At 38.3% G+C, this 18,256-nt stretch overlaps 1 protein-coding gene across 6 annotated transcripts in view; it reads right to left on the reverse strand.

Moving 5' to 3' along the window:
• Positions 1-18,256, reverse strand: part of Pisd (phosphatidylserine decarboxylase) — a 121,999-nt gene that overhangs the window by 91,270 nt on the left and 12,473 nt on the right. For 5 of the 6 annotated variants that reach the window (XM_071615522.1, XM_071615567.1, XM_071615521.1 and 2 more), the window contains exon 3: positions 16,446-16,621. The exons of the other annotated variant lie outside the window; for it this stretch is intronic. In XM_071615522.1, the coding sequence (XP_071471623.1) occupies positions 16,446-16,621 (176 nt within the window). The remainder of the gene's footprint in view (positions 1-16,445; positions 16,622-18,256) is intronic. 6 annotated transcript variants of the gene reach the window in all.

Consider the following 18,256-nt stretch of genomic DNA (forward strand, 5'->3'; position numbering starts at 1 on the left):
AGCCAAGTGCTCTGCCAAGTGCTCTCAGCTATTGCCACCTGGCACCACATCAGAGTCCACAAAGCAATGGATTCAACTGACCATAAAATGGAACTTTTAAAACTATGAGCCAAAATAAACCTTTTCTCTTACAAATTTTCTCAGGCATTTGCCACAGTGATGGAAAGCTGACTAACACACTGAGAAGATCAAGGAACAACTTCTAAGCATGATTTCATCTAGTCACATGAGTCTGTAAAAAACAAAAACAAAAACCTTGGTTTAAAAAGCATTTATTTAAGTTTCATCTAAACTAATGGTTCTTAACAGATATACATGAGTTTGAGGGATCTGAGGCCCCTAAAATTATAAGCCAAATTTTCTTTGGGCACTTTTTTTTTTTTTTTTTTGGAAGGAAGAGAGTCCACAATTTTTGTCCAACTCTTAAAGAGATGCTCAAAACTCCAAAAGCTAAAAATTTTGGATCTAAAGCGTTAACTAAAATAAAGCTCAAAGTGACTATAATATTCAAAGATATCTAAGGGGGAAAAAGACTATAATATAAATCAGATATATGGGCAAAAATTTACAAATGACACTTCATAAATGAGCCAATATAAACAGAATAAACATGTAAAAATGTTTAAGTGGAATCCATATTTAAAGACAAGCAAAACAGGAACTGTATGAAGGCACTAGACCCTTAATGCTCTCCACTTCCTACACAGCTTTTAATAATTAGCTACTGCACTCTTCCACCTACTCAAGCTTGAATCATTTTCCATTTCTCTCCTTCTCTCTCCATCCAATCCATCAACGCAAACTGTTGGCTCTCCACTCAAGGTGTTTCTTCCCTGAAAGCTTCAATATAAGTAGCATCACTCCGTACCTCAGCCTGGGGCATCTGTGCCCTTTACATATTTCAAGTTTTCCTCAAGGCATTTCAACCATTTGACGTACCTATGTGTCTGTTTCTTGTGTCTCACCCACTAATAAGGAAAGCCCTGATTCTGTTTATGAGTGGATCCCCAACATCTCAACAGGGTCTGATACACAGAAGGAACTCAAAGATGTGGTAAATGAACAAGCAAATTCAAGAAAGGAAATCATGCTCATCTATGACAACTTGTGTTTTGCAAATATCCAGTATGGTTCACATAGTATAAAACAATACCAACTACACAGGCATTATTACAATTATTATTATTTTTAGTACCAGGAATCAGACCACTGAGCCATATCCTCAGACCTTTTATTTAGAGGCAGGGTCTCGGCTAAGTTGCTGAGGCTGGCTTTGAATTCGTGATCCTCCTGCCTCCGCTTCCTAAGCTGCTGGGATTATAGGCGTGCACTGGTTATCATCCAGACCAGCATCATTACTTTAGAAGCCAAATGCATGCCGAAACTATAAAAAAGTGTCATGGGACAATTCTATACCTAGGCACTCACCATGAAGAAAAGGCCTTATGTACAAAGAAGTGCTCTGCAACATTATTCATTGTGGAAAAATGCACCAGCACAACAGAACTGACTTGTGATGGTAGAACCACTTTAAAGTATTATAAATACAGACCAATTACAGTGATGCAGGCCTATTATCCCAGCAACCCAGAAGACTAAGGCAGGAGGACTGCAAGTTCAAGGTAAGCCATGGCAACTTTGTGAGATCTTGTCTTAAAATCAAAAATATAAAGAGCTGGGGATGTGACTTACTGGTAGCGCATCCTGGGTTCAATCCCCAGTAAGGCTAAAAACAATATATATATTTTACACACACACACACACACACACACACACACACGTTATGTAGTATGGTAAAATAATCCTATAGAGCAACATGTATACAGTAAAAAAGGCAAGATTTAAAAATAGCTGTATCCATTTAAAAATTAAAGACAAAGACAGGAAATTAACACATGAAAAATAAAATTCATAATTAACTAATCACAGAAGAGGTGGGAATCATAAAACTGTCCTCTCTTTCTCAACATTCTGTCACACTGTTATAATATCTCTTTCATTTAAAAGAGAACAAGCCAGGTATAGTGGTATGGAGGCTGAGGCAGGAGAATCGCAAGGTCAAAGCCAGCTTCAGCAACTTGGGCCTTGAAACTTAGAGAGACCCTGTCTCAAACTAAAAATTAAAAAGAGCTGGGATATGGTTCAGCGTTAAGTGCCTTTAGGTTTAATCCCTGGTAACAAAAACAAATAAATATAAAAGAGAGCCGGATGTGGTGGCACATGTCTGTAATCCCAGTGGCTCAGGAGGCTGAAGCAGGAGGATCATGAGTTCAAAGCCAGCTTCAGCTAATGGAGAGGCAGTAAGCAACTCAGTGAGACTGTCTCTAAATTTAAAAAATACAAAATATGGCTGGGGATGTGGCTCAGTGGTCGAGTGCCCTAAATTCAATCCCCAATACCCACCCAAAATATATATAAAAGAGAATGAGGTTGTTATGGTTTGGATATCAGGTGTTCCTCAAAAGCTCCTATGTTCATGCAGAAATAGTCTAAGGTGAAATGATTAGATTATGAAAGCTGTAACCTAATCAGTCTATCCTAATTTGAATGGACTGACTGGATAACTGTAAGCAGGTGGGGCATGGCTGGAGGAGGTGGGTCACTGGGGATGTGCCCTGGAAAGGTTCATCTTCCCTACGGCTCCTTCCCACTTTGCTCTGTCAACTTCTTGACAGCCACATCCTGAGCAACTTTCCTCCACCACACCCTTCCAGCATGATGAGTCACCTTATCTTGGGCTCAAAGCAATGGCCTCAGCCAACCATGGACTAAACCTCTGGAACTATATGCCAAAATAAACTTTTCCTCCTCTAATTTGTATCTGTTGGGTATTTTGGTCACAGCAACAAAAAACTTACTAACACAGAGGTTGATTTCCACAAGGGCACTGAAACCAGTCAATGGAGAAACGACAATCTTAAAACAAATGGTGATGAGAAAATTGGACATCTACATGCAGAAGTTGGGCCGTTCCCTTACACCATATTCAAAATTAGCTCAAAATGGATCAAAGTCCTAAACATAAGATCTTACACTATAAAACTCTTAGAAAAAAACATAGGTGACACCAAAGCATAGGCAACAAAAGAAAAGACACAAAAATTGAACTTCAACAAAATTTAAAACTTTCATGCACCCAAGGATATTATCAAGAGAGTGAAAGACAACCCACAGAATGGGAGAAATATCTGCAAACAGTGTATTTGTTAAGGGATGAACATCCAGAACATATAAATAATTCCTATAACTCAACATTAAAAATCCAATTTTAAAATGTGCAAAGGACTTGAATAGACATTTCTCTAAAGAAGTTACGCGGTGCCCCTTTATCCAAGACCCTCCCCCAACAATGTCTAAAACCAAGGGGAGTATCAAACCTTATATATACCAAGTTGTTCTGTTTTCTTTCTTACAGTACTAGGGAGTACACTGGGGAGCAGTTCACCACTGAGATACATCTCCAGCAACCCCCAAACTTTTTAAACTTTTTATTTATTTTTAGTTGTAGTGGGACACAATATCTTTATTTATTTATTTATTTATTTGTATGTGGTGCTAAGGATCGAACCCAGGGCCTCGCTTTACCAGTGCTTTACCGCTGAGCCACAATCCCAGCCCTCCAGCCCTTTTTAATTCTATCTGAGACAGGCTCTAAGTTGCCAAAGTTGGCCTCAAACTTGTGATCCTCCTGCCTTAGCCTGCCAAGTAGCTGAGATTACAGATATGCACCAACATACCCTGGCAATGTTTTTTCTTATACCTGCATACCTATGATAAAAGTTTAACTTGTAAGTTAGGAAAAGTAAAAAGAGATTACCAGCAATACTAATAACAAAATAGAACAATTATATTGATATATTCTAGTGAAAGTTATTAAAAACATGAATTGTTTATTTCTGGAATTGTTTGTTTAATTATAGACCACAGTTGACTGTAGGTACAATTTCAGAAAGTTAAAAAAGAGGCGAGCTACTATATATAAATAGCCAATGAGTATGAGGAAAATGAAAATAAAGAACAATTAGATACCACTTCATATCTCTAAAGATAACTATTATCAAAAACTGGTTAGATTACAGAAAACTAGAAGTTTGTGCATTGCTGGTAGGAATGTAAAATGGTACAGATGCTTGGAAAAGTTCTGCAGTTCCTTGACAAGTTAAACAGAATTATCATATAATCCAGCAATTCCACTTTTAGTATTAACTCAAAAAAATTGAAAGCAGAGACTTAAGCAGATACTTATATACCAGTTTTCACAGAAGCATCATTCACCATACTCAAAAGGCAGAAACAAGCCAAATCCATTAACTACTACCAATTCATTAATATCCAGATGAACAGATAAATCAAATGTGGTATATACATACAACAGAATACTGTTCAACCAGAAAAAGAAATGGAATTCTGATACAAGCTTATCTACAGATGAACAAGGATGAACCTTGAAAATATTATACTAAGTGAAAGAAGCCAGAAGCAAAGGGAAAAATATTTTATGATTCACTTATATGAGGTACCTAAAATAGGCAAGTTCATAGTGACTCAAAGTAGAACAATACTTACCAGGGACTGGGGTAGGGCAGAATGGGTAGTATTATTTAGTGGGTACAGAATTTCTGTTTAGGATGACGAAAAAATCCTAGAAGTGAGTAGTGGTAATGGCTACAAAAACACTGACTGTATTTAATGTTGCTGAATTGTACACTTAAAAATGGGGCCTCTAAGGGTTTAATGACGCTGTAAGGGTGGGGTCCTCAAGATGGAATTAAGTGCCTTTAAAAGAAGAGAGACACCAGAGAGACTGAGGGTGCCCCCTCCACCAAACCCTGCCTTCAACCATGAGAGGACATAGGAAGCAACAATCTGTAAGCCAGGAAGGTGCTCTTACTGGAGCACAACTATGCTAGCACCCTGATCTTGAACTGCCAGCCTCCAAACTGTAAGAAAATAAATTTCTGTTGTTTAAGCCACCTAGTCTGTATTATTTGGCTACAACAGCTAGAGCTATGACAGTATATCTTACCAAGGGGATGAGGATGGGGTGTTGAAATGAAGAGATGGCACTGGCAAAGAGAAAGAAGTATCCCCAAAACTCTGGTGGGTATACTTCACCAAAATATTTTGGAAAATGTTTCTACGGAGGGCAAGAGAGAATGCCATTAGTCAGAACAAATGGCAAAGTGACAGGAGAAGGTAATGAGAAGAAGGAAGAGATAGAGGGACAAATGGACAAAGAGACACCTATGCTCATAAAACAGAGGTAATAAAGACTAACAGTGGGCAACAGAAGTGAAGCAAGGGAGAGTGGTCCCCATGTTTTTCACCTCTAACTTTACTCTCCAGGGATTATCAGTCATCACTTTCATGGCTTCCAATCCCAGGTTTCATGTTAATGTGTCCTCTGGGCACAAAGCGTGTCTTCCCTGTCCTCCTAGCATCTTCTTGCCTTTTGTCCAATAAACAAGGAGACACTATCATCACCAAACCAAGGTTTGATAAAGGACTTTCTGGAAGCCTGAAGCATGCATAATTCAACCTTGGCCTATAGGAATTCAAAGCACAGATCAGGAGGCCAACATGGTGTATTATGACTATAAGACATGGGGACAAATGATATTTAACTGGGTGGTAACAGCTTCTGTAAGCAATCATTCCCAATACATAATACAGGTTCTCCCATGAGTTCCTGCTGAAATGATTCCTGCATGTCAGTAATAAAACCCAGGTGACTTCACACCAATAAAGAGCTAGATTATTTAATGTAGAGAATCAGAAAGGAGGGAGTTATGTGGAGAAAGTAATGTCCATAAATTTTCAAGGGGAGTTCCTGAATCTCCTTGTAACAGGGATTCACTTGATGCTTTGATTATCCCTTGTGACTTTGAAACTTAGTTTTTTTTCTTGTTCCCAACCTTCATCTCCCTGACATTCTCCTACCCGATCTTCTTTTTCCTGATCTTCTCCTTCCTGATCTCTCTCCGCAAACTCATTTTCTCTGAATCACCTCTATAAAAAGCTCCCTGATCCTGCAGACGGGCAGAATCACAGCCTCTCAAGATAGGAGTTCCCTAGCAAAGCAATATTTATTGCTAACAATGTTTATTGCTAGCAAAGCAATAAACCTTCTTTTTCAATTTTCTCAAAACCATGTCCTCGTTATTGGATTGGCATCAGGAACAAAAACAGAGATTTCAGCAACAAATCTGGCGACCTAGATTGTATCCAAGAGCAGCCCCTGCTCCTGCTTTCTTGGGCAGGTCTGGCTCTCCATGGAATCCCACTTCCATGCTGAGGATACAAGATGGCTGGTGAGTTTGTTGAGAGCTGACCCTGGAGAAATTTGGAAACGGTGTGAGTCTGCCTTGGACAGAACCAGAGGAGCTGTTTCTGTGAGTAAAGGGAGGGACTGAGGGACCAACCTTGTAGTTGTTCTGCAAAAGGGTAAAGGTTCCCTAGCAGCTGCCAAAGCTCTTTTTGCTTCGGGGAACTCCCACCTTCTCTTCCTGAACTGCACAAGTTGCTCTACTTTGAGAAAAAGGAAACTGAACTCAGGAAAGTCGTGACAACTTTAGCCACTGAGTATGCTTCCCCGTGTGCACACAGACCCTTGATTCTACACATCTGGTTCCCCTTTGTGGGGACATCCATGGTGCCACAGGTGTAGAAGTCACTGTTAAGTGAGAGTTTGGAACTTGGGATTTTCCCCTGTCTGGTCTGTCTGTTTTAAAGGTTCCTGTCTGTTGGCCATGGTTTGGGAATCCCCTCTGGTTGTCTGTTTTGTTTGTATCTGCTACTGCCGCTTTTAAGACATGGCCAGTACTACACTGATTCTATGGGTAGTCTCTTAGGAAAGATCTTGGCTGGTCAATTTAAAGGTTCCCATCTGTTGGCCATAGTTTGGGAGTTGTCTCTGTTTCTTTTTTGTACAATCTTGCAATTGGAGTTGGTCTGTCAGAAGTAAAATGAGTTGAAGAAAGGGTCACCTGTAAGTCTGCCTAAGATAATGTTGTACTGTAATGATGTGGCTTTCAAGCAGATTTCTACAATATAATATAATCTTGCAGTTGTAGTTGGTCTGCAAAAGAGTAAAGTGAGTGGAAGAAATTTGTATGTGCAAGGTCTGTCTGTTTTAAAGGTTCCCATCTGTCGGCCCTGGTTTGGGTGATCCTCTTGTCTGTTTTTTTGTCAGTTACTGGCCCTTTAAGATATGGGCCATGCTGCATTGAACTTACTGCTAGTCTCTTGAGGAGACAGATCTTGGCTGCAAGGGCCACCTATAGAAATAAGCCTTTCTAAGAGGAAAAGGGTTTCTCTGGATTATTATACAATCTCTGAAATTGGTCTGTAAGGGTTAAAGCATATGAAATAGATTATATACTGACATTTATGCATTTGCATGATGAGGGATCTGAACCATCAAAAATTAAGCTGAAGGTGTCAAAAGGCACTGCCTCTGATGTGCAAGGACAGCAGGATACCAGAAGAAAGGATTAACTATTTTAAACCCAGTGCTAGCAGTCCCAGCACTGTTTCTCAGCCTGGCCCCAGGCAGCTGCAATCAACTCACTATGTCAAGGACACTAGCCCTAAACTGGGGGAAGAAAAAAATCCCCCCAAAGCTGCTTGGGCTGTAGAAAAATGGCCAAAGAGAACCTGGACTCTGCCCTGCCTTCCAGCCTCTTTTGCTCCTGGGAAGTGAAGGCTATTGTCCACAAAGGATATGGCAGTAGGTTCTAGCACTATCAGTTTATGACCTGGGGACAGAAATGGACTCTCTTTTTAAGATATGACAGGAGACCCCAATTGGCCAGGGAATATTCACCACTGGGACAAAGCAATTCTTGCTATAATAGTATCCCATCAAACTAAATGCCTGGGGAGATTGGCAGAATAAATAATTGCACACAGAAAAGAAAAGACAGAAAATAGGACAACCTGTGTTTGTAGGCAGCTTCTGCAAAAAGATCTCAAGGAAATCTAAAGAAAAGGATGGAAAGGGCCACCTCCATTGCATGTCAATATGCCTAGTGTAAGAAAAAAGGCCAAAAAGGAGCCTCTGGATACAAATAACAGTGGGGAACTCACTTAAAGTTGATGGCATTGTGATAATGATAACGGAGACAGGTCAGGCTCAAAAATTTCCTGTGCTCCAACACCTTGAATGCAACCTGGGAGAAAAAAGCATAGGGGTTTTTTTGTTTGTTTGTTTTTTGTATATGCTGGATTGCCCAACCCTTTCCTGGGATAAAATAACTTGTGTAAATTAAATGCACAGATAACATTCATAAGGTCTGTTTCAGAATATGAATTTAAGAAAGGATCCAAAACTTGAAAATATAAAAGAAAGTTATAGGTATAAAAAATATATTTTAGTATGGAAAATCAGAAGGCAAAAGAAATGTTTCTGGATGAGAAAGTATTTTATCTGGGTAAAGTAATATTCTGGGGCTAAATTCCAAGATGAAAGAAGACAAAGCTAAGGATGTAAAGTTGTGAATGTCTAAGAATGTCACAGAAGGTTTGTCGAAGGTAAATCTCAAAAAATTTGTGTTTATGATTAAATTGGCTATAATAAGCACAAAGTTACTTGAACTTCAATGTATTGATATGAAGCAAAGCTTGAAACATTGATATGCTCTTATCTACTGAGATAATTTTCTTGCATTTGTTAGTAATTAGAGTTTGTACCTGTTTTAAAGTCTTAAATGATTACTTTGTAACTGGTTAAACAAACAACTGTTATTTAGGTTATAACAATATAGTTGACACCCTAAATATAGGTGACTAGGTATACGTATGTATCTGAGAACTCTCTTTCTAAGCCTTGTCTAAGAGTTATGTAAATGTCTATAAAATGAAAGTTTATGTAATGTTACTGGCAAGATAACCAATAAGTGCTCTTTTTTACATTGTATCTGACATAGAAGGGCCACACTGTCATTTGAAGACCTGTCTTATACCTGTTTGCTTTGATTAAGTCAATTTCTTATGGTGAACACTGTTTCCTAAAGTCAATTTCTGATGATGAACACTGTTACCTAAATGTATAAGAGATTTAAGGCTATTCTTAGATTTTTATCAACCCATGCAGACCTGTGACTATTATTATTGTACACTCTAGATTCTAAATTGTACTTTAAAAATTCAACTTAAGATAAATGTAAAACTTAGGAGAGCCAGACTGTTCTCCAAACTAAAATTATGTATAGCAAAGATCTCCAATAAAAATAACAAATTTGGTTGGTATTTGTTCATGTCATTTGATGTTTTATGCCTGGATAAAGTAATCTGTTGTCAATAAGTTATATATTCAATTTTGTGTTACTCTTCACACTGGAATTGAAATTTAAATGTATTTTTGGAAGGTATTAAGGAAAGCCTGATCTGTTTAAAGGTGACACTGTAAAACATGGAACCATTCTGCCACTTCTTCCACAAAAAGAAAGTTAAAAGCTCTCTGAACTTAGCCTGTCTGTAATTCAAGTTTCAGGTGTAATGCTGTATTGTATTAATTGTGAAAAGCCCCTCTCCCTTACCTGAAATAAGGCTCTGCCTCCCACCTTACTCCATGTTAGAATGGCTCCAAAATAAGCTAGACTTCAGCTCATTTAAAGTTGTGTTCAAAAGACTGATTTTTTGTTGTAAAGATTATTGTGATTTCAAACAGGGGATATAATGTATAACTAAGTAAAGGTTCAAGATTTTTCTCTTTGTTCATAGCTATTACACAAACTGAATATGTTTTTGCTCTTCATTTTGCATTTTCCTTGTAAACTTTATAACTGTTGCCTGTTAGTGTTTTGCAAAGGTACTGCTTCTTTAAAAAAAAGAAAAAAAGAAAGAAACTGGTTAATTTGAGATAATAAGCTATCACCTACAGGACAGACACTAAATGATACTATACAATGCTGACTTGGAGCACTAACACTGACCCCAATTAAATGAAAGGGATAATGTAAAATTATAGATTTTGAAGTCATTCCCTCTTTAAGCCTGTTGAAACTGGCTTGCTGGGTGTTTAAAAACAAAAACTTGGAGACCAAAGTCAAGGAAATGAAAGAACCAAGGAAAAAGCAGCTGACGTTTTGGCCCTTGCCCTCTACAGTCAGCCAGGACCCAAAGAATGACGGCAGCCCTCTCTCGGCCCTGCAACTCTAATTGAGTCATCCGATCTACTTATCAGGGAGATGGAGAGGACCCTAGAGAACAGGAAGCCAACCAGAGCACATTCTGCAAAGAGGAGGATCATTGAAGAGGGAAATGTCCCTGATACTTCCAAGAGAAGCTACATATGGTCAGTCAAACCTGACCTATTCTGACAAGTGGCACCACTGATAGAAAAATGCTAAAAGAACCAGGAGACTTTGTACATGTGCCCACGAGTGATCTCTGAGGAATCTCAGCTGACTCTTAAGAATAGATAGGAACAAGGTCAGTTTTGACCAACTTGGTCTTTAACACCTGGCAGGAGAGCATAGCCTAAGAGCATAGTCCTACATGGACATTTAAAAGGAAAAACAATGTTTTTTTTTTTTTTTTTTTAATTTTTAGTTGAAATTGGACACAATACTTTTATTTTATTTATTTATACGTGGTGCTGAGGATCGAATCCAGGGCCTTGCACTTGCTAGGCAAGTGCTCTACCACTGAGCCACGACCTCAGCCCAAAACAATGGTTTTTTAAATGTAACTTTTCTCAAAATCATGTCCTTGTTATTGAATTGGCATCAGGGTTAAGGACTGACCTTTTGGCAACATCTTGATGAAAACTAAGTTGCGTATATACAGTTAAATTCCACAATGTTGAAAAAAAATTCTTAGAGCACTAAACCTTACACTCTCCCAAGCTCACACAGGACCAGGAAACATCTACATTTCAACCAATTGGAATGGAAAGTCCTCACTGAATGCTCACTTAGTAGAGATGCAAGAAGGGTCCTCAGTAGTAGGGCCAAACTAGTCCAAAGTAAAGATTACTCTAAATCTATCCTAATGAAGCTTTAAAAGGATCAAAATGATACACAAATAAATTAACTGCCTGTCAGAATAAAGTCCAACACCCTGAAGGAAAATAACAAAACTCAGAATGTAAGAGGGGTTCACTGGATGCTTTGACTATATTCCTTGTGGCTTTGAAACTTACATTTTTTTTTCTTTTTCCCAATCTTCTTCTCCCTGATCTCTCCTCCCTAATCTCATTTTCTTTGAATCACCTCTATAAATAAAAGCTCCCTGTTCCTGAGATGGGCAGAATCATAGCCTTTGGGACAGGAGTCCCCTGTGATTGTCCTCTGCTAGAAAGCAATAAACCTTCTTTTCCCTTTTTCTCAAAATTGTGTCTTCATTATTGGATTGGCATCAGGGACAAGGACTGAACTTTCAGTAAAAAGCACACAAAAATAAAAACCTCACAATTTAAATCACTGAATCAAAATGATTAGGTATTAGAAGAAAGAAGAAAATGTGACTGATAACCAGGGGTGGGGGGAGTGACAAGTTAGTAGGGCTGGTGGATGTGGCTTAGTGGTAGAGTGCTTATCTAGCATGTACAAGGCCCTAGGCTTAATCCCCAGCACTGGGGTGGGGTGGTGGGGGGAGGAGAGCAATAAAAACAGACCCAGAAATGACAGAAGACAGTGACATTAGGAGAAAAGGATGTATGAGAGAGCTATATAAATAGCCATGATATGTTCAAAAATTTAATGGAAAACATGATCATAAATAGAAAAAAGGAAGTCATAAAACAACTTGATACTTTCAATGAAAAACAGAGTATCTACAATGAAATTTCTACTAAAAATCTAACATAACTAGTAAGTTAATTAGACTAGCAAGAACACAGAATTCAAATATATTGAAATGGGAATGCAAAATGGTACAACTACTTCCATAATTTGGCAATTTCTTATAAAGTTAAATACACACTTATATTATGACCCAGTAATTTTTCTTTTAAGCAACGTAAGAGAAACTAAACAAATTTGACAAATTTTCAAGACTTATACACAAATGTTCACACTAAATTTACTGTATATATAATAGGCAAAAGCTGCAATTAAACTAAGTATCCCCCCAACATGGAGGATTAAAAATAACTTGTAGTAGCCAGGCAGAGTAGTGCACATCTGTAATCCCAGCTATTCAGGAGGCAGATGCAGGAGGATAACAAGTAGTTCAAGACCAGCCTCAGCATTTAATGAGGTGCTACACAACTTAGTGAGACCGTCTCAAAAAAATAATTTATGGTGTATCTGACAAACAGAATACAAACAGTCCCACATTTTGATGCTCTGACTTTACAATGGTGCAAAAGTGTTACTGACACATTCATTGAAAAACATACTTCATATTTTTTTAAATATTTAATTTTTAGTTGTAGCTGGACACAAAACCTTTATTTTATTTATTTACTTTTATGTGGTGCTGAGGATCAAACCCAGGGCCTCACACATGCTAGGCGAGCACTCTACCACTGAGCCACAACCCCAGCCCCATACTTCATATTTTGAACAATCATCTTTTCCTGGCCTAACAATATGTATTAAAATACTCTCTCAAGATGCTGGGCAGTGGCATCAAATTGCATGTCCCAGTCAGCCATGAAATCACAAGTAAACAACTGATAATCTATAGTGTACTGTGTTGCTAAACTATGATGTTCAATAGATTAGGTATATTAAATGCATTTTTTAAAAATTTTTGATAGCTTTATCAAGATGCAATTTCATCAAAAGTCAAGAAGCACCCATACTACCCAGCACCAAGGAATGAAAACCCAATACATGCAATAACATGGATCTCCAAAACATTATTTTCAGTGAAATAAACCATGTATAAAAGAGTTTACTGTATGATTTCATATATATAAAATTGTTAAAAGACAAATATATTGTGACAGAAAGTGGTTCAGTGGTTGCCTGAACCCATGTGTAGAGACACTGATTGAAAAGGGGCAAATATCTTGAATGTGGCAGTGGCAGTGGCTCTACAGGTACATACGTTTATCAAAAAGGATATATTTAGGCACAGCATGATAGCATGCCTGAAATCTCAGACACTCAGAATACTAAGACTGGGTGATGGCAAATTCAAGGCCAGTCTGGGCAATCTAGCAAGACCCAGTTTCAAACTAAAAAAATGTCTTCATAATTTTTCTTTTTCTTATAGTGCTAGAGATTGAACTCAGGGCCTTAATAATGCTAGGCAAGTGCTCTATCACTGACTTTTTATATCCCTAGCTCAGTAAAGATCATTTTTTAAAAATTAAATCAACTTTAAATTTAAAAAAGGAGAGGTTTTACAGAGAGATATGTAAGAAATATTAAAAATGATTGCTTGCTCTGGAGAATGAGAATGGCATTAGTAAATAATCTCTTCTCTACTACTTAAATTCTTATATGAGTACTTTACAATTTTAAAAACTATTTCATTCAAAACAAAAATTAAGCCAGATGGAGTGGCACACTCCTGTAATCCTAGCAATTAGGGACGCTGAGGCAGAATCACAAATTTGAGGCCAGCCTCAGCAATTTATCAAGGTCCTGTCTCAAAAAAGGGGGGTGAGGTTGAGCTCAATAGGTTTAATCCCTAATACCACAATACATACACAAAACACACACACAAACACACACATACACATACACACACACACACACACACACACCCCATACCACAGATTTAGAGGCTTGTTTACCTTTTCTAAACCTCCAGGGGTGAGATTATAGAACTCATTATTTTTAAAATTCCCCAATGACTGATGGTCAGTCAGATCTGGAAAATCTATTTTTCATTTGCAATGACAGTGATTAGATGGAGTGGGGAAAGGACTAGGACTCAACTCACAACTGCCAATTAAGGTTTCTCCTTCTCAACCTGCTGCCTCTCCTAAAATCTTATAAAGTCAACTCTGAGTCCAGATCATTTCCTCTTTCCAAAATGAAAAGCTTGAGTCTTACTTAAAAAATCCAGGAGTGGTCCTATGACCATGTTACTCAAACAAAGGAACAATATCTAACTTAAGCCCAGTTCTTTACCAATAGATGGGTTTGAGACCTCACACTGCATGATGCCACTCCACTCCAGAGTCTCCTGTCACTGTCCAGCCCTAGACCTTATGAGATAATTCACCCTGCCCTTTTTACAAATAATCATTTTGTGCATATCAAATTAGTATGGCAGCAATCCCAATTATACAAAGAGTAAATGCTAAAAAACTATTGGTACTGGGCTCTTATGATTTTTGGAAGCGGATTTCTTCCAAATTTAGATTTTCTTGGAATACCTTTGAAATGAATGGGAATTTCCTGAAAATACACAAGCTCATTACAGGAAGAGTCGACATAACAAATGCCTGTGGTCAAAGAGACCAGCTTGGGTCTGACATTTGCATGGTGTCAGACAATCACATTATTGTGCTACCCATGTTTACATTACATTTACTTTATTAGTTTAATGGAGAATGATATACTTAAGAAGGAAACTGCCAAGATCATAGGAGACAAAGCAGCACATTTTGAAAGTATGACTCACATATGTCAAAATTACCTTCATAAAAAGGTTTCTGTGATATACTACCAGAAAACTTTTTTTTTTGATCTGAGGTAATTATTATAAAGTCCAAGGTTATATGAACAGACCAATGGTATAGGCACATGGGCAAAGGGGAGAACTACAGACAGATATCTCCTAATGTTACTGCTACAATATGAATCTGAATGGCCAGCTGACTAAGTCACAGTTTCACAGATTCAAAACATAAGTGAGCCGGATGTGGTGGTATATGCCTGTAATCCCAGCGACTTAAAGGACTGAGGCAGGAAGATCACAAGTTTGAGATCAGCCTCAGCAACTTAGCAAGGCACTAAGCAACTTGCTAAATCCATGTCTCAGATAAAAAGCTGGGAGGTAGCTCAGTAGTTAAGTGCCCATGGGTATCCCTCCCCTACAAAACACAACACAACACAAGTAAAATTCTTATACTGAATTCTATTGGAGAAAAATATTCAAAACCAAAATCCAAAAGAGAATTTTGGGAGGAAGTCTACTGTATAGCATGCAATGCAAATGGCAACAAAACTTCCATTTTTTTTGGCAGGGAGTTGGTACTGGGGCTTGAACCCCAGGGCCTTTTACCACTGAGAATCCCTAGACCTTTTATTTTTTTTATTTTGAGACAGGGTTTCACTAAGTTGGTGAGGGTCTTCTAAATTGCTGAAGCTGGATTCAAATTTGCAATCCTCCTGCTTCAACTTCCCAAGTCTGGGATTACAAGCATATGCCACCATACCTGATAAAAACGATTTCAAGAGAACCTGTGTTGAAGTTGGAAGGCACCTCAGAGTCATGTTCCAATGCAATCTGCTTTCTTATAGTTAAAGACAAAGAGAACCAGACAGAAAGTGACATGTTCAATTTCATATAGCTACAAAGGATACTGACTGGGACTTGGCATCAGGATTCTGACACCCTGTTGCTGTAGGTCCTATTTGACTGGATTCAGTGGAGCTGGAACAACAATATGAAGTGGTTCAAGAGAAGATCCAAATGCACTATTCCCTTTCAAATACCAGAAAGCTTCAATTTTTACTCCCTCTTTTGTCTGCGCTATTGGGACCTATTATTGGTTCTTTGATATTTTAGATTTTTCTTTTGTTAAATTAAGGATGCAGAGAAGGCAATTTTTTTGGTGGGGTTGGGGAACACTGAGGATTAAACTCAGGGGCATTTCAACCACTGAGCTATATCCCCAGGTCTATTTTGATTTTATTTAGAAATAGTGTCTCATTCAGTTACTTAATGCCTCACTTTTGCTAAGACTGGTTTTGAACTCGCAAAATTCCTGCCTCAGCCTCCCGAGCCACTGGGATTACAGGCATGTGCCACTGCACCTGGCAAGAAGGCAATTTTTAAACTTACACCTTTATGCTAAATTTCAATATTAGAGTGTCTGTTCATAAAGCAGAGATGAATAAGACAGTTCATTATATAGGACACAAGGTTCAACAACAGTGCAGATTGTTCCTGTTATGTGAGTATGATTGGTGGAGAGCATTCTGAGCAATAATAATGGAATCTGATTATTTCAGTCTGGTTCCTGAGAACTAATCCACATCACAAAAGTCCACCCTCCTCAGACCAAGAAGTGCAAAAACAGTAGAATAGTCAGGATGTCAGAACCAATGTAAGACATAAACATTCAGGATTTCAACAGCTAAAAATTTCTACTTGGCCCCTGAAGACAACAGGAGTAGGGCAGAAACAAAAGAGAAACCGGACATGACACCAAAGGTATGACTCCTATATTTGGTCAAAACCCACTGGAGTCATGAGCTCCAAGAAAGCAAATTTGACTTGTTCAAATATTTCAACTTTGGGGCAATTTAGAAAGCAACAGACAGCTGTGCTGGATGAGACCTGTAGGTGGTCCCACACCTTATTCCTACCTCCCAGTTACCAGCAAGTTTGGGTGGAATCTCCAGTCCCAGCTTCTCCAGCTCTCGCTCCCTATACTTTTCATACTGCCGGTACCCTACATAACCGCTTCCTGTTGCTAACAGAATAGGCAAGGGGCGCAGCCGGAATAAGGTTCGGGCAGTGGCAGTGTGAACTTTTCTGGTATCTGTAACAAAAAAACAAAAACAAAAACAAAGAAACAGAAAAAAATTTTGAGACTGGGAAACAGGAATAGGAAAAAGTCATGCAAACCCAGCACACACCAGAGAGCCAGGAAAAGTCAATGCATTTCAGAAGGCCTCACACAGTAAAGATAACTGAACTCATAAGATATCTGACAGGTAGGTGCAACCCTGCATCAATACTGAGAGTCTTCTGTCTCTAAAGTATATCAATTAGTAAAAGAAAAAGACAGGCATTGTTTCTGTGGAACAACAATGCACCTTCACTCCCACTACAGTCACAGAATTTAAGACAAAAAACACAGAATCTCAAAGAGATCCAGAAACTAATCAAGGTTGCTGAGCTGGCTACCAGTAGGTCCAAGACTCTTACCCAGGGCTCTATGATCTTCCTTTTACAAGATAGGCCCAATTCCAATCAGGCACTGGTATTGTGAAATATAAAATCTCATAAGTTCTTACAATTCAATTAAAAAAAAAAAAAGAATAACCTGGGAATGGGGAAGTAACCCAGTGTAAAGTACTTTCCTAGCATGTTCCAGGTCCTGGATTTGATCCCCAGCACCACATACATAAAAAAATACAACCCAGTTTAAAAATGCATACAGGATTTAAACAGACATTTCACCAAAGATTCATGAATGGTCAATAAGCACAAGAAAATATGTCCAACATCTGTTTAGGGTTGAATTGTGACTCACCAAAATTTATATGCTAAAGTCCTTATCCCCTAGTACCTCAGAATGTAATGTTGGAGAAAGGGTCTTTATAGAGGTTATGAAGTTACAAGTAAGTTTGTCAGGGTAGGTCTGAATCCAACATGAATGGTATCCTCACACGGTGGGGAAATTTGAAAAAAGACATGTACACAGGGAGAATAAAGATGAAGGAAGAGATCAGAGTGATCTACAAGCAAGGAACGTTGAAAACAGTCAGCAAATCATAAGTTAGGTGAGATGCATGGAACGGATTCTCCCTCACAGCCCACAAGGAAGCAACCCTGTTGACGTTTAATCTTAGACTTTTAACTTCTACAAATGCAAGACAATATATTTCTGCTGTTTGCAGCACTCTGCTACAGCAGCCCTAGCAAACCAAGATAACATCACTAGCAGTCAGGGAAATACAAATAAAAACACAAGATACACTTCACACCAAGATAGCTATGATAAAAAAGATAAATATTGGAAAAGATGTGGAGAAACTAGAACCCTCAAACACTGCTGGAGTTAATGTAAAAAGGGACAGCCACTTTGAAAACCAGTTTGCAGTTTCTCAAAATGTTAAACATAAAGTTTCCAGTCCAATCCCCAGCACAGCAAAAAGAAAAACAAACAAAAAAAGTTACCATATGGCCCAATAAGTCCACTCTTAGATGTATGCCCAACAAAACTGAAAAGAAAATACAATCGTAAAAAAACTTGTACCTGGGCTGAGGTTGTGGCTCAGTGGTAGCACGCTTGCCTAGCATGCATGAGGCACTGTGTTCAATTCTCAGCACCACATACAAATAAATAAAGGTCCATCAACAACTAATTTTTAAAAAAACTGTACATAAATGTTCATTTAGCACCACTATTCATAATAGCAAAATGAAAAAACAAAAACAAAACAAATGC

This window comes from Marmota flaviventris, chromosome 1, assembly GCF_047511675.1.
Source record: "Marmota flaviventris isolate mMarFla1 chromosome 1, mMarFla1.hap1, whole genome shotgun sequence".
In the NCBI taxonomy this organism is placed as follows: domain Eukaryota; kingdom Metazoa; phylum Chordata; class Mammalia; order Rodentia; family Sciuridae; genus Marmota; species Marmota flaviventris.